At 41.8% G+C, this 21,841-nt stretch overlaps 1 protein-coding gene across 1 annotated transcript; it reads right to left on the bottom strand.

Annotated features, from left to right (window-relative positions):
* Window positions 1-11,979: 11,979 nt before the first annotated feature.
* Window positions 11,980-20,289, bottom strand: LOC136425149 (solute carrier organic anion transporter family member 4C1-like). The gene is made up of 12 exons (XM_066413947.1): window positions 20,278-20,289; window positions 19,726-20,137; window positions 19,357-19,455; window positions 19,063-19,162; window positions 18,419-18,540; window positions 17,926-18,006; window positions 16,878-17,190; window positions 16,514-16,837; window positions 15,986-16,154; window positions 15,442-15,617; window positions 14,301-14,365; window positions 11,980-12,903 (listed from the first exon to the last, which is right to left on the bottom strand). The coding sequence occupies exons 1-12, from the start codon at window positions 20,287-20,289 to the stop codon at window positions 12,581-12,583; spliced, it is 2,196 nt and encodes a 731-aa protein (XP_066270044.1). The 3' UTR covers window positions 11,980-12,580.
* Between the last annotated feature and the right edge of the window lie 1,552 nt (window positions 20,290-21,841).

Below are 21,841 nucleotides of genomic sequence, written 5' to 3'. Positions count from 1 at the left end.
AAAATGGACGCGGGGGTTCTGAGAAATACAAATATGGGTTTTTAATTGGGCTAAGTAAATGCGTGGATGGTAAGGGAATCCGTATGGGTAAGTGTGGGTTCTAATTAAAACTGCAAAGAATAAAGATAAAGCTGGGAACACTTCATAAAATGAAATGCAAGAGGAATTTAAGTGAAAGTGTAATGCTTAATTGACTAATTACAACGCGATTGATGTCTGTGAGAATAAAACAAAATAAAGCTGAAAAAATAAACATAAATGAGAATCTGAGTACAAAAAAAACTGATCCATTATAATTTCTACATTGTGTTATTATGAGTTTCCAACAACACTGAACCTAACCTATCTTCCTTGCTTTATTATATAGAACATGAAAACTGGAATCATTCAGTACCAAGTACTGGTATGTTAAACATACTTTGTTAGATATGGGAGCTATTCTATTGATGTCAGGAAATTACATGCAGATAAAGTCAACATATAGCATACCGATGTGTTTAGTCACCTAGCCTGTGTTTAGTCACCTGGCCAGCTAACTCCTCTGGTATGCTATCTGTCTATTTGCCGAATTTCTACTATTTCTCCAGCGACCTGTGGAGCCTGGTAGAGGCTATTAGTCACCCACAGTACGGTACCTTCCGTATCTAAGCCTTTGAAAAGGGCCCTTTTGGAAATATAGAGACCGTAACAAGTCAAAGCTGTGGAAAGATGATGAATTGCGAGAAACAAAAGCTCACTTCATACGTATTTCCTAACAAAATCCGTGCGTTTTCCGTAACATGAACAACAAAGGTAGAGAGATAAAAAGAAACCCACGCACAAAATAGCGCGGATCAAACACAAAGGATCGATGTCACGCTCTTGGACAAGCATACGCAGAGTTTATTTTATGTAGGTATCAGAGCCTGAATGTGGGAGTGCAGTTCTTTTTAAAGTCAAACGCCTTGCGCCTTGGTAGTGTTCGTCTTTCTCAAATATGATCTACGCGTTACGGCACTTTTATTATGATCAATGTGTTTCTATCTATTCATCCGTAAATACTAACAACATTAGATCCGCTAAAACCAATGACACGACATCAATCTGTGACAGAAAGTCCCTCCAACCATCCATCAATCGCACATTAGCACACACTTCATAAATAATAACTTTATTGCACAACAATTGTACAATGTGCAATTGTACGACGTATGGCATCCACTGGTACATAACTATAGTTCCACAAGGCTAATCTACCTAACAAAAGAGTGTATAGTATAGAGAGTGGGATTTTACAATCATTGGAGGAATTTCTAACGTCTAGATACTAGTGTCTACATTCGCTTGCTGGATGAAGAATAGTAGATTCTGGTCAAATTGGAGTAAATAATTTTCATTTCGGATGGTGGCGTAAAGCCGGCGGCCCCGTGTATGAGGGAGCTTTGGGCATAAGCCTCAAGCGTCAAACCTCTGCACGTAAAAGAACCCAACACACTTATCGAGAAGAGTAGGGGTGACCCGGTGTGCTTGGCCAAAAACGCGAGCCGTAGCGAAGCCGCATTGCACTACCGCTAGCTACTTGAAAAAGCATCATGCTTCACCTCAATTGAGGATGCCTGCTTTACCTTTTTAATTTTCCACGGGCAAAGTGATCTAAATTCTTTTTCTTCGGACAAAAGTTTTCACTCCGTTTAGTCATGTTCGTCACCTCTACGCATCACGTGCAAAGGGATGAGTGAGTGAGTGTTTGGTCATATTCTACCATTCTTTCGCCAAGCAAAGTGATCTAAATTCTCTTTCCTCACACAATTTTGTCCACGCCATTTGGTCAAACTCTACCATTCTTTTGGCAAGCAAAGTCATCTAAATTTTCTTTCCTCGCACAAAGTTTTTACCCCATTTGGCCAAATTTTACCACTCTTTCGCTAAGCAAAAACGTCGGGTAAAAGTCACGCTAGGGCGTGGTCACTACGGTTCGTTTGAAGCCATAGCTACGAAATTTCTATCAACAAAAATCTGTCATACTTCTGTTGATGTTATTCGATTATTCTAAGCTGACATGTGAAATGAGATAGGGTTTCGAGTGGCAACAAAAAAACACGGATGTTTTATTCCCTAAGGGCATATATTTTATTGTAATTTGACTTATAGTGACGCACATATAACTCACAGCTACATGCAAAGAATCCCTACCATTATAATAGTGCTAATGAATTGTGACTATAACAATATTTATTGTAACCACGTTTCGTGATCAGCTCATAGCAAATTCTACAAAGCATAGGCGTCCACAAAAATGACTTATTCTGCTATATCAGATATTTCACAACAGTATTGTCTATTTCAAGGATTCTATGATCTGTCTTTGAAATCGTTACGATGAAATTCTAAGTCGATACGGTCTAGAACGTTGTGTATAACTCAAGAAATATTATTGCAGCTATACAGAGATATGTTTCTGTGAATGGACGAAAATCCGAAGATCTTAGATCTTACCTTGTTTTCGGTACTCTTCGATATCCATGTTAGTCTTTTTCGCTGGTGCCAAGACTGTCAACGGAGGAAGATAAGACGATCGTGTCTTAGTCGGCTGTTGTCTTAGAGAAGTCGTCGGGTGAGAATCTTCACTCGGCAGTTCCAACAAGAGATTGTTGACACCTATGTGTTGGAAGAGAAATTTTGACGAAAATAGTAACAAGAATGGTTTGATTTCTCTGTGTTTTGAGAGAGAAATGCAACAAAATAAGTGCCCAAACAACTGTTGCTATCCTTCAGCACGACCTGTTCACTGTGACGACTGAATGCAGAACTGTTACTCTCGCCCGGTGTTTGACAGACTTATATATCGACTGCGCCCAGATGACAGGAAAGATAGCAGCTGATTTAGCCCCGGAATATTCGCACGCCCACCTCTATAGGGCAGTTTCAATTACCTGCAACTAAACATGCTGATTATGGCACTTCCGCTGCAAGATGGACGGTTAGACCCCTGTGGGACTCAGGATGGATAAGGGGCTTCACAAATATGGACTAAAATTTGCATTTTTGACGTTACTTGTTATCCAGTGGCCGGGGGAATGTTTGTGATAGAAACGGTACAGTGCCGTTAAATGTCATCGCACATTTATACGGCCTATAGTGCAGCATCTCCAAGCAGATGTGTGTTACGCGTGTTTTAGCGGCATTTAATGCGTCTTTTCACATTTGAAACACAAAGACTGAGCTTTACCTTACATCTGCTTGGAGATTACTAATGCACACGTATAAAGCATGTACACATTTCGAGTTTTTTTTTAGTTTTATGAAAAATACTTTAAAAATGGTGATATCTTTAGTGAAGAAGTTGAAACAGATTCTTTGTGTATTCTTTCCTTCGCTTTTTCATATTTTCCTTTTGTGATGTAAATGGATTATAAATTCTAACATGCTTGCGTTCTGGGCCCTAAAATGTTTGCATTCGGCATCAGTAAGATCCGTCGTTGATTTGTAGAACAAATAGCTTTTTTGTGCATATTTTGTGGAGTTTTAAGAAACAAAGTGATGTGGTTCCAATTAAGTAGGCAAATATTGTTTTTGAATGGTTGGGCCAGTGACGCACAACAATTTGTGCAAACGTTCAACATGTCAAATACCAACGTAAGGAAAGACAAGCGGCGCAGGGTTTGGGCTAACTACGTAGTTTGATGTGTTTTATATGGTCGAAGCATGTAAGCGTCACATTGGATATGCTGTAGCTTTTAGATAATGATTCGGGATCGAGGTAAAACCCCATATTGGTCCCACGTGTGACATCAGTGGCGGGCAGACCATGCCTTAGCGGCCCTCTGGAGGAAATTAATGGCGATGTGCAAATCAAGGGCTTATTTGTGGATTTGTGGACGCCACTTTTCCTTGTAGCAGTCGTTAATTTCCTACCTTAAAGACACTTATCTTTCTAAGAGGAAGACAAAAGCAGGTCATAGCAAGAGATGAAATGTTCAAGTCATCACACACTGGGGAACATTCCTGTCCTTGGTGCTGAATACCATCCACACAAAGGTGAACATGCCTGTCCTTGGTGCTGAACACTATCCACATACAGGTGAGCATGCCTGTCCTTGGTGCTGAATACCATCCACACACAGGTGAACATGCCTGTCCTTGGTGATGAACACCATCCACACACAGGTGAACATGCCTGCCCTTGGTGATGAACACTATCCGCACACACACGCACACACAGGTGAACATGCCCGTGTCACAGGGATTTCGCACCCCCCTGATTTTGAACCCCCCGGTGCGAAATCACTAGGGATCTCGCACCCCCCGGTGCGAAATCCCTAGCGATCTTGCACCCCCCAGCTAGGGATCTCGCACCCCCTCCTCGAACCCCCCTAGGGTTTTTGAACCCCCCCCCAATATTTCGAAAGGTGCTCTGTCTGTGCAGCAATTATATTCAAAACTGCATTTTGATAGCCATAGTTTAACGTGGTAATCGAGAGTATTACAAGTTGCTGTGTCTGACAGAACAAACATCTAAGACTCCGGGAACCCATGCCCTGGACTAATGTAACGCTACTAGTATTTCAGCATAGCGCGATGATGGTGACTCTCTGTGCACGATGATTCTTTGTAATATTCTTCCTTTGTGCCATGAGGAATGTACGATTAGTTCATAATTGATTTTTTAAATTATTTTAGAGACTTGAATAACATTTTATCATACAAAATTATATCACATATTGAATGGATGACGGGTTTTAAATAGGGTTAGAAAAAATTTATCGAAGCCTTAATCGAAATCTTATGACATTTCTGAGTAAGAATTATTAGTTATTTAATGTTAAAAACTACGGGATAAAAAAATGTCGCCACCAGGATTTGAACACAAGAACCATGACTCCCAGATAGTCATTGAACAACCCACTTCGTTACCACTTCAGTCAACAGAGCATTTGAAATGTCAGTTATAGTTACCAATCAATTTGTTAAAAAGATAGCCACTGGGAATTATGAATGCCGTAACAGAACACATACTACATCCCGGGGGTGCGAGATCACTAGAGGGGTGCGAAATCGCTAGGGATTTCGCACCGGGGGGTGCAAATTCACTAGTGATTTCGAACCGGGGGGTTCAAATTCACGGGGGGTGCGAGATCCCTGTGACACCCGCCCTTGGTGCTGAACGCTATCCACACATAATTGCTGAATACACTTGAGTGCATACATGTCAAGAATTTAACCTCCTTAGTCAAACTTGCTTTTTATTAGAAGTAGAACAACTGCTGAAAAACATATAGATCAGTTTACAATTAATGGGGGCATCTCCTGCGTAAGTATCTTATGATGCCATCATTTTTGCAGGCTAAGTGTTACTGGATCAGTATGATGACGTCAGTTATTAGCCTTATCTGGGTTTAAATCCCTTCATTACACTGCCGGAAAGTCGATATAAGATTCCGGACATTGATAGCATTGATATCCATCTAAAATATCCTTGAATATTCTCTGTAGTATCTAGAATACATTATTCTTGCACGAAACTGTGCCACACACATACGCTAGCGTCAGAGCAAAGGTTATGTCGTAAAGTGCGGTAAACACAGATTCTTGTGTCTACGGCGTTAGTCTTTACTCTACAAACATTACTCTCTTCAATATCACATCAGATGGAACGCATCTCACGGTATGACAATCACCTATACACACCCTGAGAGCTTCGTTAAACAACTGTCGCACGTCAACCCGATTTTAAGTTAGGAAATGTCATTGGGTATCTGACATTAAACAATCAAGTAAAGCGACCAATCAATGCAACATTTGCTCTCGGCCTCTTCTTGGGTTTGTTTGGACGGCTTATGTGAGCCGTGTTAGACAACTGTCCTACGTCAACACGATTTTAAGTGAGGAAATGTCATTGGGTATTTGACATTAAACAATCAAGTAGAGCAACCAATCAATGCAGCGTTTGCCCTCTCCAGTGATTTGTTTGGACGGCTTATGTGCGTTTGATAGGAAATGTACACCGATTGGATCAAGTTAACGAGGGTTTGGGGACTTTGAGTGCGTCAGAGCAGCAAGCCCTAAAGGTTAGCTTGTTTACTTACGCCAAGGTTTTTCTGGGCTAGATAATGGTACCGCACATCATCTTGTTGACTAATGTCGTCTTCTGAAATGGCCTATTCTATCAGGACACCTTGCCCTTTCCCCTTATTGATAGACATATCATAAATGAACACATAGGCGTACGTCAAACAAGCGTATGCCATGTGAAATCATATTTTCCTTTCGAAATACTAACAGAATTACTAAGCTTGAAAATTCATATTTGTCGGTGGAAGTGCCTCTCCTTGGTACTGAATAAAACACACGCCTGTCCTTGAATACGCATTTTAACTGTTATTTTCAACACGAGGCAGAATTAGATTTTCGCGACGTTTTTGCAAGGGAGTGGGGGGGAACCGAGACGGAGGACGTCATAGGCTATCCACTGCTCAGAGTGACCTGTCTGTAATCTGAATAAAGGGACGTCTGAAAATCAATATCTTGATTGGTTTCCATGGACAATGTGATCATTTTAATGAAATCTGCACGATACATGATATGCTTTATATGCAGTGGAGTGATATCTAGCCGGAACACTAGACTTGAAAAACTCAACTTTAGAATAACATAAAAGATCAAAAGCAGTACTCTAGAATAACACCCCATTTTCAACGTTATTGAATTGTTCAGTAGTATCTTCATTCAGTTCTGCATGGTGCATCTGTACCCACACATTACATCAACATTGAAAATCACTTACGGTATCTCTATATTGTACATTTTATTGTAGACTGTCCTTCGTACGATAATTCTTTTCAGTAATGTATTAAGTAAATTCCCCTACTTCAGATACCTGAATAGTAGAGAGAAATCTATATTTTTTACAGCCTTCGATAAACCTACTCTAACTAATCACACAGCCTCCTACATTTATACAATTACCAAGAGGCGAGAGGGAGTCGAAAGTATTAGAGTATGCTAGATGTTTATATACAGTAATACTCATGAATAACATGTGACCTGTGCTTAGCCCAGTGGGGCAAACATTTACAATAAAGGTCTTCAGTCATTCATTGTGACAACTTGTAGGGATTGCAAAGACTGCAGCTGCGAAGACCATTGAAACTTCTTCTAGCTCGCCAAGAAAGATCAAAGCTTAGATAAGCAGTCTCGGTTTCACCTTTCCCGTGGGTTATCGATCCTCTGTCTTATCTGAGATGTGCAGATAGTAAAGACAGTACTTTCGCTGAAACACCGGTGGTGGCGTTTTTACATAGACATCATCCGTACGGAAGCGGTGGTCGTGTATGCATTAGGTAAGCTATCATAAACCTATCTAGATCGGACTTTTTGGACTCCATGCGAAGGGGGGGGGGGGCATAACTTGTAAACAACATTGTGTTGATAGGTGGCAAATGATACTTGATATTTTAAGGGAGGCTATTGTTTGTTTCTGTGAGTGGTTACTACTTCTGAACACAATGTCCTGGTTTTTATCTAGGTTTTGTTGTGACCCATGTATGTCCAGCTTATGTATATTATTTGAATGAATAATTTCCTTTTGAAAAACCAATAAAGAGAAGAAAAAAACATTGCGTATATCTAACCAAATTTGCAGAGGATGATGTACAAGTGAAATAGATTTTTTACAAAAGTGTCATTATGACGTATGGAGTCATCTATATGATTCTATTGGCTAAAACCGTCTAAATAGGGTAGTCTCGAAAACTCAAAGGTATACAACGAAATTTAAAAAAAAGGTGTCTGATTGATATTAAAGTTTAGTACAAATTGTTCCCAAACACTTTAGGAAAAGTTACTAAGTTTCTTAGTCCTAACACAAATCGTCAAGAAGGTATACGACGTAAATGTTGGCGCGGGCACTGTTACCCCCTACCCCTACCCGTCTAGATACATGTAGCATGTTTCAGGCTAGGAGTGCAGTGGGTTGTTACTGTGTCTTGGCCACGTATTAGAAGGTGGAGCCCATCCCTCTATCTCGTTCCACCGCCTTTCACCACCTAAGATAAAATTTGGTGCCCATTTACGTCTGGATGGAGTGAGGAAAGTCGTGTGAAGTGCTTTGATTTTTCATGCCCAGGGATACAACATCTAGCTGGGAATCAAACCAGGGACCCCACGATCCCGTGTCCGCTAGCCTAATCACTATGGCTATATCGACGCCATTCCGACAACATGTGTGAACACACCGATAACATGCCGACATAAAAATATACTTTAAAAATAGTATAACCCTGGCCCTTGGCGAGGGTCTTGACAAATGTCTTAATCTAATGGAGAGGTAACGTATTGAAGGTTAGGTGAGAAGGAATGTCTGCGTGAGTGTAAATGGGCGAGAAATATGTCTTTACTGCTAGTGTTTGATGGCTCCAAGTAAGCCCGTGTGCGTCCAGGACATCTGTTTTACACTAGTGTAGGCTATGGGAGAAAGAGAGAGAGAAAGAGAGAGAGAGACAGAGAGAGAGAGAGACAGAGAGAGAGAGAGAGAGAGAGAGAGAGAGGCGTATCTAAACTGCCTATTGACGAGAGAGCATGTACATACTGCAAATGGAAAGCAGTGTCAAATAAACTACATCTTATCTGTCAATGTCCACAATACTATCCTGAAAGATGCAAATAATTCACAGAAATCTCCAAAATTTACCCAAGATTTTAACTCTTTATCGATCAACAAAAACAAATCTTCCTGCTTAAATCATTCAATCCGTTTATCAAAATGCTGGGCAATTCATCTCCCACTGCACGGAGAAAAGGCTTCAAAAGGCTTAGATTAAAATGAGATTTTTAGAGTAGTTGTCATTTCCATTTTGATTCATTTAAATAAGATCCTTACATCTGCTTGGAGATTTCGGATTAAGTCTCCATACAGATGTCGGGGTGACAGATCGTCATGTTTTCTGAGTGACGGCCGGGCTTCTCTGACAGTCCCTTACCCCATATAAACAGATGGACAGTTCAGTAAAAGTCCATTGTTGTTAAGGAAAACGAATGATGTCCACATACATGTATATCTTTAATCTGCTCATAACGTAAAAGATGTGATGTTTTAATGAATGTAGGCGGCGCTTCAACGGGCGAGCATGATGTAACACGGGCTCCTCGCGCGGCACCTACAAATTCTATTTCCTCTAATCGAAGGCTGAATCGGCGGCAAAATCCAATCGACGGCTGAATCGAAGGCTGTGAATCGAAGGCCGAATCGAGGGCTAGCTTCAGGTTGGTCATTTGAAAGTCAACATTTTGTCTTCTCTTGAACCTGGGCGCTTGTTTTTCATTTTGAAGACAACTATAAATGTTTCAAAAGCAAAAAGTCTCAGATTTGGCCATTGAGGAGATTTCAGGTAAAGGGGACACATTTGGAACACAGATATATATGTGGCGATCGCACCACATATATCTGTGTCTTGCAACCCTAATATACATGACGATCGCTTGATATATATATCTGTGTTTTGTGGAACAGATATATCTGTGTTTTGGGATACAGATATATGTGGCGCTAGCACCACTTATATATGTATCTTGCAACTCTGATATATATGACGATCGCTTGATATATATCTGTGTTTTGGACCTTACCTTGATCTTTGCAGGTCGGTTTCCGTGAACTGCGAGCTGATCGTAAGGTTGACGAATCTTCGTCTGTCCCACCGTTTCGGGAAAAACGCTCAGGACCTGATTTCAGCCAGCGAAGTTCGGGACACCGGACCGTGACTACACTGAGTGAGCTGGTATCGTTGGCGCTCCCTAATATTTACCCTAATATTTAGTGTTTTAAGTACCCGTTTGTCGTGATCAGTGAGGCAAAGTTTGCAAAGCAATCACAATTTCTATGTTAACGTATCTTCGTCTGCTCACCTGTTTCAACCAAACACTCAAGACCGGGCTTCATCAAGCGAAGTGCGCACACCTGACCGTAACTATATTGTACAGGCGTCATTGGTATTCTCTCATATAGTGTTCGTTATTGAGAATGATACACGACTTTCGTCTTCGCTGCCAGAATGTTTTCAAAACAATCTCCGTAGAGAGCGTGATGATGTCGGTGTTGATGTATCCTCGTCTGTTCACCTGTTTCTGAAAAAAAATCGCTCAGGACCGGGCCTCAGCCAGCGAAGTGCGGGACACCGGACCGAAACTATATTGAGCTGGTATCGTTGGCACTCCCTAATATACAGTATTATCTCCGTGGCGATGTCTATGTTGACGTATCTTCGTCTGCTCACCTGCTTCCGACCTGGCGGCAGCCAGCAAAGTGCGGACACCGGACCGTAACAATATTGTACCGTTTATACTCATATAGTGTTTGTTATTGAGGACAGGGCACGATTTTCGTGTTCACTGACATAAAGTTTGCAAAACAACCTCCGCGGCGATGACTATGTTAACGTGTCTTCGTCTGCTCACCTGTTTCCGACTGGGCTTCAGCCAGCGACACCGGACACCGAACACCTGTCCGTAACTACATTGTACAGGCGTCATTGGTATTCTCTCATATAGTGTTTGTTATTGAGAATGATACACGATTTTCGTGTTCGCTGCCAGCAAGTTTTGACAACAATCTCCGTAGAAAGCGTGGTGATGTCGGAGTTGATGTATCATCGTCTGCCCCCTGTTTCAGAAAAAAAACGCTCAGGACCGGGCTTCAGCTAGCGAAGTTCGGGACACCGGACCGTTACTACACTGAGCTGGCCGTATCGTAGGCACTCCCTAATATTTACCCTAATATTTAGTGTTTTAAGTACCCGTTTGTCGTGATCAGTGAGGCAAAGTTTGCAAAACAATCTCAGATACAGATACAGATACAGATATATCTGTGTTTTGGAACACAGGTATATGTGGCGCTAGAATGACATTCTCTAGTATATATAGATTATCAAAGATTTTTCGCCCACACACAATTACAATAGAACAAAACTTATAGAACAGCACTTGAATCTTGAAACAAAGTACCTGCTATTGAATCTGTTAAGGTAAAGAGGATTTTTTTTTTATTAGTGGCTGAAAATGTTACAAACAGAGCAGAACTCGACTAGACTTGTAACATTTACAGCCAAGAATTTACAAAAACCCTCTTCTTGGCCTTTACACGGCTGAGTTCACAGCGGGTGCTTTGTTTCGAGATTTAAGTACTGTTCTATAAGTTTTCTCCTCAAAAGCCGTCTGTGTGTCGGCGAAAAATCATTCACAATCTCTATGTTATGTCATCTGTGAATAACACTTATAACTATAATCCAAGACACAAGATGGGATTCGAGCGTCTAGTCCAGTCGTCACAGGTCTTGATGAAGATGGCCATGACGTCAGCAGCTGTACCCACATTTGCCGGATCTGAATTGGACAACAATGAAAAGACATTAAGTGTTTTGAATGTGACCCTAATTTCCCCGACTGAATTCTCTGCTGATCTGAAAGCTTTCCCGAAGATGGAAGGAAAAGTTTCGAGCACAGTACGTCAAGAACCCCCAACAATGTTAATACGCTTCAATGTGCCACGCGCTACTGGGTACTAGTAGTTTATTCACCTCGCTCGAAATTGACGTTATCCCATTCAGATCAGGCAAATGTGGGTACAGCTGACATCATGGCCACCTCATCAAGACCTGTGACGACTAGACGTTGGTGGCGTCACGATGCTCAGCTTTGATTTTTTTCTTTACTCGCGAATATCGGCTTTTTGCGAATGGGGAAATGAGAACAACAGATAAGAGATTTCTCATTTCTCGACGTTTAATGTATTTTTTTTTCATTTCTGAGACAATTTTCAGCTATTCTGCTGTTAAGATCTGGTCTCCTCATTAAAAAGACAACCTATAGCTACCTCTTGAAATAAGGAGTGTAGAAGTTAACTTGATTTTTTTATTGGCAATGAGAAAAATCTACTTCATATCACATGCTAAACTAAGTTGTCATTGCCCCCTCTTCACAAAATATTTTGATATAAGACGACTAATATCCATTTCTAACAACATCTTTGACATTTTCTAACACCTGCACACCATATTTGGTATTCTCTGCTACAGATATACCAACTTTCCACATTACAGCAATGGTCTCGCCGATTCAGAAAATGTATACATATAATCCACAAATAAATTTCTTGATGTGATTTTAGGAATTTTTTACCCACATAGCGAACCTAAGTTGTCCAAATCTTTCAAATATGGTCTGATTAAATACATGTGAAATACATTTGATGGTTGCAACACTATCTATGTGCACATGTTCAAAATAAAACTGATCTAGGAAATACTGTAGCTTTCTAAAAATACAGCTTTTTCGAATATGGTGCTATGGCAGAGAGAAGAAAAACATATTTCCAGTCAAAAATAGCAAAATTAATGAACTGTGTATATCTCAAATTTATAAGAGACTATACAAATGACTAGATTAAAATGAATCACATTACACGTTGGTTGATAGATTTAAGTAGCATATGTGGACACAAAATGTTGACAACACTTATTCGATGCACTTGCCAATGTTGTTACGTAAAACATGAAAATTTGTAAGCCAGTCATCGCAACATACAATACTACAGCTCGTACACAGCATTTCATATAGGAGTGGCAGTCTCACTGCTATATTCAGCGCCTCCGCCAGATGGCGTGACAGTAACAGTAGGTTCCTGTGAGCCGTACAGACGTGTTAGCTTGGCTTGAGTGACAGTGGTGTTGAGAGGAGGCTTGTAGGACCATAGAGCTAGGGCGAATCCGACCAAAGACAACGCTTGCCAAATAAGGGCAACCATGAGGAATTTAACCGCCATGCTCTCTTTGTCGTAGAGCCAGCAGGAGCCTCGCTCGCCGCACTTCTCCTGCCACAGTAGACAGGTGCTGTCAATGATCCTGCCAAAGACTATCGGACCGGGGATGCTACCTACAATGAATAACAAAAGATGCAAAAATTGAAGTTCTGCTACAGTACCAAGGTCACATACCAGGGGGCCCAAAATCGACCTAGAACTTCGGCTTTACAACACCTGCCCACATACCAAATATCATCGTAATCCATCAAGAGGTTCTTGAGTTATGCTGACTAGAGTAGTGCGGAAACACAAACAGACAGACAGACAGACAAACAGACAAACAAACAGACAAACAGACAGACACACCCAAAACAATACTTCAATTTTTCATGGAGATAGAAATTAAAAAAATAATAAGATTTAACGGTTCTCAGTGGCAAATGTGCTAGATGGCAACCAAATCCGCAGTGTGTTTTTTGGCACACAGTTTGACAGATTAGCCGAATAGGCTCGGTGGGCGTCACTCCACCGTCCAGGAAGGTTGTGTAAAGTGCCTTTCCCAAGGGCACAACGTCGGGGCATGGTGAGCATCGAACCCGGGACCTATTGATTCCGAGTTCAACGCTCTAACTGTTACGCCACGCCGACGTCACAACGGCAATACAGTGTACAGTAATGTGAAAGTTTATTGCAAATTCCTACCCGTAGGCTAATTGCAAGTACATGTTAACCCAGAGTGGACGAACGGATAATGATGAACAATATAACATATGACTACTCTATTCTTAACTACTGACACTAAGTTCTAGCTTATTGGGTTCGGCTTCTTTTTGTGACACAGTGGAAGGCGAATGATCCCACTTTTTCTGTAATGTGTGGGTTTTGTGATGTTAAGAGGACAGTAGTTTTCTTTTCGGCTGAAAATGTGGAAGATTTAGAAAAGTAATCATAACATAAAAAGTGAGCTTTGATAGTATTGTTGCGCTAGTGTTGCTATCTGTAGAGGGCAAAGATCACACTGTCACCGATTATACCACACATGAAAACAGACCTGTCCTTGGTGCTGAACACTTTCCTTCTTTCCACTTCATGAAGAGCATAGTGTATGTAATTACACCATTTCGTTACTTACTTTCTTTCATTCATTTTAATGTGTACCATCAGAGTTGGTTTAAGAGCAGAGTTAACCACTTCGTGTGCTATGCATTTTTGTATATACAGATTCGACCATGTACTAGAAGCGAGGGCCTATCTAGCTACGGTGTGTCAATCTTATGTTGTGTGTAGTAGTTAATATATAAGTTTATTGCAAGTTCTTGCCCGTAGGCTAATTGCAAGTAACATGAAAGGACAGACAGACAATTGATAACAATATAGCATGTGACTATTCTAGTGTAAATACTAACACAAAATTCTATCTTATTTGGGTTTGACTTCTTTTTCCGCGACAGTGGAAGACGAATGATCCCACTTTTTCTGTAATGTGTGGGTTTTGTGTAATTGTCTGTGCGTGTACAGTATTACTCACCGAGGAATCGCAGGATGATGGTTTGAACTCCCAGCGCCAGGGATCGCTGACTCTCAGGAACGCACCTGAAATAGAACCGTGTGAAGTACTGTTAAAGACAACCAAAGTAATATTAGGGTAAAAAATGGAAATAAATAAATGATGAAATCTTTATGGTAGTGACATTACTAGCATTGTTTGTAATAACTTCATACTTTTAGGATTTTAACACCGCGCAAAAACGTGCCGTACGATGATCCCCTTAGTTTCGCGAGCCTACAAAAACTCCAGCCATAATTTTCAGTGAGTTCTCACATCACAACGACGTCATATTTTTGCATCATGTACGTTGCTATACATTGTGATCGTGATGTTTAAACTAATCATGTATAGAAATGACTATAAACTGACTTTAAAATCCGATTTTTTGGACCCTAACATTGCTTGGGTTTCCTTTTAACTATGTATAAATCAGAGTAACCTAACGTATCAACTACTGGTATTCACTAGTTAATAGTAGTACGTTACACATAGTAAGCTACCGCCATGCACTGCCCCTTGTATTGAACTACAAGTACACACTATCTGCTGAAGGACTGTATATATACACGTATATGTTAGGGTAAATATTGTGATCTCTCAGAATCGGCGATCCTAACGGTAGAGATCAAGATCAGTCTTTCTTTGGACAGAAACTCCAATCGGGATCTCTACCGATAGAATCGCCAATTCTGTCAGATCGCAATCTCTAACCTGACACATAAAGACCCACTAGTTTCCTGGATTTTTGGCGACGCCTCAGGGGCAAGCCTAATGGTGCACTTTGCAAGACTTCTTGGAATTGCACAGGAATGTGAAAGTCCACGGGACGATAACTCAAGAATGCTTGGATGGATTGCCTCAATATTTGGTAGGTGGGTAGGTCTTTGTGAGACCTTGAAATTATTGGACTTTGGGCCTCCTATACTTTCCATGGTACTGCAGGGAAATTTCGCATTTGAAATGTCGTGTTCTGACCATGCTATGGCCATGATCTTTTCATGGTGGATAGCTCTTTGTTGGGAAAATAGGTCCGTAGATTTGTTATGTTTACGCTCGATTCTTAGATACAAACATATGTAATATTGACTTACACACAATATATCACATATGTTTCCCTGACCTGAGTGTAGCGCCAGTGGCTGCAGGTATCTCCATGATCGTCACGACCATGAGGAGGAAGAACAGGAAGAGGAAGACTGACATCCTCCCGCAGGATGGGGAGGGGCACGACTTCTCGTAGGCGTCCTGACTCCCGCCGGTCATGTTGGTGGAGACGCAGCTGCAGTTCGTGTAGCGCTGATGAGAAGTAAGAGAAAAAAGAATTCAATACCACAGAGACGACGACGACGAAAGGGACGACAACTTTAGGAAAACTATAATGAATGAAAACCTTTATTGCACATTTCTGCCACACTTGGCTAAGTACAGGTCGCAACAAAACAAAATAACAAGTACAGTTAACGGATACAAAAGAATATGACTATCATTAGATAAATTCTACTTAATAATGGAAGATCATCTGTGTTGGTAGTAATCATTATACAGTGCTAAACTTTCTTCCAACACTAAGGTATTCACGTATCGAAGTTTCGCCTTCTACAGGATCAATAAGGATCGGAAGAAAGTTTAGTACTGTATTATTTGGGAAAACTATTTTTCTTCACCTTTATGCCGTTGTCATCGGTACTTTCTCCACTGCAACCGGCGAAACAAGGGGAGAAATACTGCACGTTGTCTGCACCACATGTGGGGACCAGGAACGCCGTCTTGCAGTTACAGTCGGCATTGCAGCTGTCTGACAGGTTCGTAGTCATCGGTATCTGACTGGTCGAGCTGCAATAACAAAAGGATCGGATCTTCATACGACCAAGGCTAGCTTAGCTGGTGCTGAACACTATCCACACACAGGTGTACATGCCTGTCCTTGGTGCTAAACGCTGTCTACTCGCACACACGGGTAAACACACCTGTCCTTGGTGCTAAACACTGCCCACACACAGGTAAACGCACCTGTCCTTGGTGCTGAACACTATCCACTCATAGGTGAACATAGCTGTCCTTGGTACTGAACACCATCCACACATAGGTGAACAAATTGGTACTGAACATCATTTACACACAAGCAAACACACATGTCTTTAAGTCTTTGATTACAAAAAAGCTCCCATACAATAACACGAATGTACACTAACTTGTTTGGATAAGCTACCGTGACCCCAGCGAACGGCATGTCGGGACAGCTCAGCAGCAGGGCGAAGTCCAGGATGAAGCCAAGAGCGCCCCCTATCATCACCAGCTTGATCATCCCGGGGCACTTCAGCTTCAACTTCTGCATCAGGAGGCCGCCCAGAACCGACCCCACCGCCGCGCCGGGAATGATCGCAAAACCTGCAGAACGGGTCGCAAAGATGAAAGAAAGAACTATTACGGAGGTTAGAATCAATATTGTTACAGTTTTGTGTTCGAGGACACAAAACTCTCTCAACTTTTGGCGCTTTCCGCATTGAAATGTGTGTCTTTTTGGTGGGCATGACATAAATATCGGTCCCAGCTTACGGCCGTCGGGCGATCCTACCCACGGTCGGGCTGGTACCTCGGGTGATACGGAATACTCCGTGTTGTATTCTATATATAAGAAATATGTATACAGGAGAGAAGGAAAGGGAAGAAGAAAGCCTTTTTGTCTTACCAAAGAGCATTGAGGCTCGTCCTGACGGCTGGCCGAACTGCATCTGTACAAACTTCGGTCCGAAGGCGGCGAATGTTGCGGACAGGAACGCCTCAAAAGCGCCGCCTATGTTGATCAACATGAAAGTTGGATTCCGCAGGAGGAGTAGAAGGGCTGTCGGAAAATCTCGCCAAGTCTTCCCTAAAGCGACAAAAAGGATAACATCAGTATCATATTGTCGAAAGGAAAAAGCTAAATCATCAATTCAAAAACTATATATAAGCTACATAGAAACCTTGAATGGTATGAATGACTTGAAATTGAGAGGATAAATGGTTGCATGTTCCAGCAGTCAGCTTTCATTTGAGCTCTGTCAACGCCCGTGCGCGTGGAACGGACTACTTTCTCTCGCGGAAGGAAAAGAAAACTGCATAGAACTCTCGGCATGGCGTGCCGGCTGCGTAATTGGCTTGCAATACATATTTACATATTCCGCACGGATAGATGTTGGATCCAAGCACTGCCTTAAAATTAAGGTAATCATGATCGACTACTTGAGACTGTGTAGCCTTCGATCTACTCCTGGAAAGACGTGAAAAATAGTTATCTTTGGACAAGATGCTTTGTGGTTTAACGTTGCTTATCGTAAGAAAGGCAGTTGTCTTCAACTGGCGAGCGAGAGCAGCGCCAGGCGGGTCGGCGTTTTCAAGTGTCGCTGGAGAAGACGGATGCCAAAAGTGTGTGGGTGTCAGATTCGCAACCTGTCATCCACTTTAAACAAATCTACGCGAAGGCTACCGTACGTGTCAACCCTCCTCACTCAGGTGTAGAAACTGACACGGTCATCATACTCGAATATCTGTATCTGTACTTCTGTATGATCTGAATAAATATTACGAGTGATTGCCATAATCGTAAGAAGTTACAAGAGCTAACCGAAGTCCGGAGTCGACACTATGTCCTCTCCTCCCTTCTGGTGGGCCTCAGACCGCTTCTTAGCGTTGATCTCAGCGGCACCTTTGAAAAAAAAAAAGAATAAGCTTGGTGCGTCAAGTCACGGAAATAAAGACATCTATCTATAATGTTCTTTCCAGAATACATTATACATGTTATAACAAATGCGCTAATATCATCACGTGCACATTCTTATACACACACACAACAATGCAATTTTCTGTTATAACTGTGTTAATCAATGCCTTTTCTAGACGATTTGTCATTGATACTGTTAAGTTTCTTTTTTTCATAGAGACACCTTTATCATTATCATTATTATTGGATAGGCCGGCTACTCTCTCTTCGCAGCCAGGGGCTGAATTGCGAGAAGCGCACAATTAGTGGGGCTAGATCGGAAGGGTCTGGAGCGGCTGCCGTTCGGCGCTAACGCAGGTGACCTCAATGCGAAAAGAGTATAGTAGTGGATATTTACCAGGTAGTTCCTTAGGATATCCAGCCAGTGGAAAACTAACGGCCCAGGACAGAGCGGCGCACACTACAAACCCCATCCACCACGCACCGACCCACCGGGGGTCATCTGGGGTCAACTCGGACCTGCCGATCAACAAAATAGAAAAACATTATACCTTGTAAGTCGTTAAACTTGGTACGATTGTGACAATTTTGTCCATTCGGTTATTCTATAGAATGATATAGTCAGCAATAGCTGCGGACATCACGAACCATTCCTAAACTGCTCTACCTCACTGACTGTTGATACCATAGCTTTTACTATACTGTTTTGCGGATAAACGTTGAGCCACTAACGTAACTCAACTGCTTGAACTGTTAAGTTGTTGAAATTGTTTATGTATAAGGGGAACTTGAATCCGCGCCTTATTTTAAACTTATCGTGCAATGTTATTTTAAAATCGTAATGTTATAGTCAATGTTTACATAGTGAATTTTACAGATCATGAGCCCTTTGTGAATTATGACGCACGTCATGTGCATATGTCTATGAAATTGTCACATGTAAAGTCATGAGAAATGAAACTGAATCTGAATCTGAACTATTCAAAATTCTAAGAGATACTAGTCATTAGGGCACTTAAACACAACGAGATTTAGATTTACCCGTCGTTTCCTTTGTAGATGTCGGTAAAAATATCCAGTAGTTTCCCACCGAAGAAGTAACCGGTGGCAGGACCGAAGAATGCGCATGCGTAGAAAATACCTGCAAAAACAAAATGACCTTCAAGTTATGTCACAGTCTATAGTGTACATTCCGTCTTAAAGTAAAGTCTTATACCTTAACTCTCTTACTGGTGTCTTAGGTTTACAGGTTTCGTTTATTTTCCTTTAATTTAATAAGCATACTACACATTTGTAATTCAGGTCTGTAGTGAAGACATCTTACGTAGAACGTACCTATGTATAATCCCGAATTGACCGTGTCGACGTTTTCATCCAGATAGGACACCCCTATGGTGTAGAGTGGAGTCGCCCCGAGTCCGTGTATAAGTTGTGCTGAGAGTGAGTTCAAAAACAAAAGACTATGCTTAAGAATAGGAAGTACTATTGCTAAAGCCATGGCTATTTTCAAAGGATTTTCAGTTACAAAACTCTTCTATAATGAGATATTCATTCTTGTACGTTGCTTTTTATTATCATTTCAAACACATGATCAGCCCTTTGTAATAGTAGGTAGGCCGGCCTGTGCGTGCTGAACAGCCAAACCAATAAATAAATAGATAAATATCGGAACAAAATTGTGTATTAGCATTTCTATGTGCTCACCTAAAACAAAGACATAGAAGTAGCTTGACAGGTTGGTGTTCTCTTCGCAGTCTGTGGTAGTTGTGTTACCCCCCGCAGAGCACGTATCCTCGACCCCTGCTCCGTACACGTATCTTCCCGTCACAAAATGGGGAATCGCGAACGTTAAGGAACCGATTCCTAACACAAAGACTCCCAGAGACAGCCATTTTGGTTTACTGCCCCCTGTGCTGGCATGATACGTCACGAATAACGCCAGGACGGAATAGGCTACGTCATAGCTGCCCTTGATGATACCGAGGCTGGAGCTGGGCAGATCGAAGCGGTTCTCTATGGAAGTGAGGCTAACGTTGACCAGGCCGTTAACGCTCGTGCCTTGGATGAAGGCGAACAGGCAGATGAAGAACAGAGCGCCTTTGGAATTGTTGAAGACCTGAAAATAGGAAATAACATACTTAACCAAATACGTGTACATTCATAAAGGTCTGAGCTTTCAACTTCCTTTATCAGGGCGTATTGCCCTTGGAATTGCTGAAGATCTGAAAATAGGAAACAGGATATTTAGGCAAAAACATGTCCATCCATAAAGGTCTGAGCTTTCAACTTCCTCTATCAGGGTGTACCACCCTTGGAATTGTTAAAGATCTGAAAATAGGAAGCAATAGACTAAGGTAAATACATGTACACCCATAAAAATCTAAGCTTTCAGCTGCCTTTATCAGGGTGTAATGCCACTTCTTACCACTTGGTGGCGCGACTGCAAGGAGAGTGCGGTCCCAAACGTGACTGAGTCTACAACCCCGGATGTGAAAAGAATCACTTGCACATGACTTACCTACTTAACAAAGTTATGTACGGAGTATGAAAAATAAAAGAGGACTTTTACCTGTAGCCATGCCGGACGAACCCCTCCCCATCCACACAGCAAGTCGTCTCCGGCCTCCGCCGCGTCCACTTCCACTGCCGGCTGGGACTCTGTCTCCCCTACTGTAGTCTTACTGGGGCTGGGTAACACGGAACGTAACGTCATTCCCTGTCTTACGAATCGTACACGTGCATCTAAAGGTCCTACACACAAACAAACATACACACAGACATACAGAGAGAGGGAGAGAAACACACACACACACCTATGCTCACACAGACGAAGACGCACACTCAAATGCACACACACACAAACACACACACAAACACACGCACATTCACTCACTTACAGACACACTCCATGCACACAAACACACACACACAGACATGCACACACATGCACACACACACACACATGCATACACACACACACACACACACACACACACACACACACACACACACACACACACACACACACACACTCACACACACACTACAAATACATCATTGCCTTCATACTTGTCCCAGTATGATTGTACATATATAGTAAGAGGTGACAGCCAGACCATCCCTGGCTACGGTATGAAACAGAGCAAATAGTTTGACCTTTTCGGGTCGGCTGAACGCGGCCATCCGTATAACTATCCTTCCAAGAATCAAAACATGCCTAAAGCTAAGACCACTGTCAGACAGGGAAGTTTTTCTGCATCTCATTTGATATGAGAGTTTATGGTAGATTTTGAAATAGTAAATAAACGTTGCATCACCTCTAAGATATTTCCTTTATAACACAAATGTGTCAACCTTGGCCTTTGTGTTGAATAATAAATATTATTCTCGCGCTTATTTCAGGAATTAAACGTCCATGGAACAAATTTGCTATACAAGTCTTGTTTTAGACACAGGAGGTTGTATTGAATTTTGTCAGTACAAAACATACAACCAATGGTACAAACAACGTAATTATATGTAGCTGTAAAATCACGTTAAGTTAGCACTCGGGTCACCGGCCTTCAAAATGTCATTGACTCGTTTTGTGAGACAGTTCACTTACCGATACCGACTCCCCTCCAAGGTCTCGTATTCCGGCATAGTCAGCGGAAAATTCATAAACAGAGTGGAGCTGTGTTCCTCGTTCTTGGAATTCCCTGTCGCCTCCCAACCTCCTTGTAAGGGTGCTGTCGTTACTTAGAACGATCCTTGCTCTCGGAGACAGTAGCCACATCCACCATGTTTAGGCTTAACCAGCGGCCTCTACGTGTACCGGGAA

This window comes from Branchiostoma lanceolatum, chromosome 19 (genome assembly GCF_035083965.1).
Source record: "Branchiostoma lanceolatum isolate klBraLanc5 chromosome 19, klBraLanc5.hap2, whole genome shotgun sequence".
NCBI classification, from domain to species: Eukaryota; Metazoa; Chordata; class Leptocardii; order Amphioxiformes; family Branchiostomatidae; genus Branchiostoma; species Branchiostoma lanceolatum.
This window is presented reverse-complemented; position numbering and strand designations above follow the sequence as displayed.

Coding starts and splice junctions, on each gene's coding strand:
- LOC136425149 (XM_066413947.1), bottom strand. Junction 15,618..15,985: donor CCGATGACAACGGCATAAAG/GTGAAGAAAAAT, acceptor ACTTCTCATCAG/CGCTACACGAACTGCAGCTG. Junction 12,904..14,300: donor CATCATCCTGCGATTCCTCG/GTGAGTAATACT, acceptor TATTCATTGTAG/GTAGCATCCCCGGTCCGATA.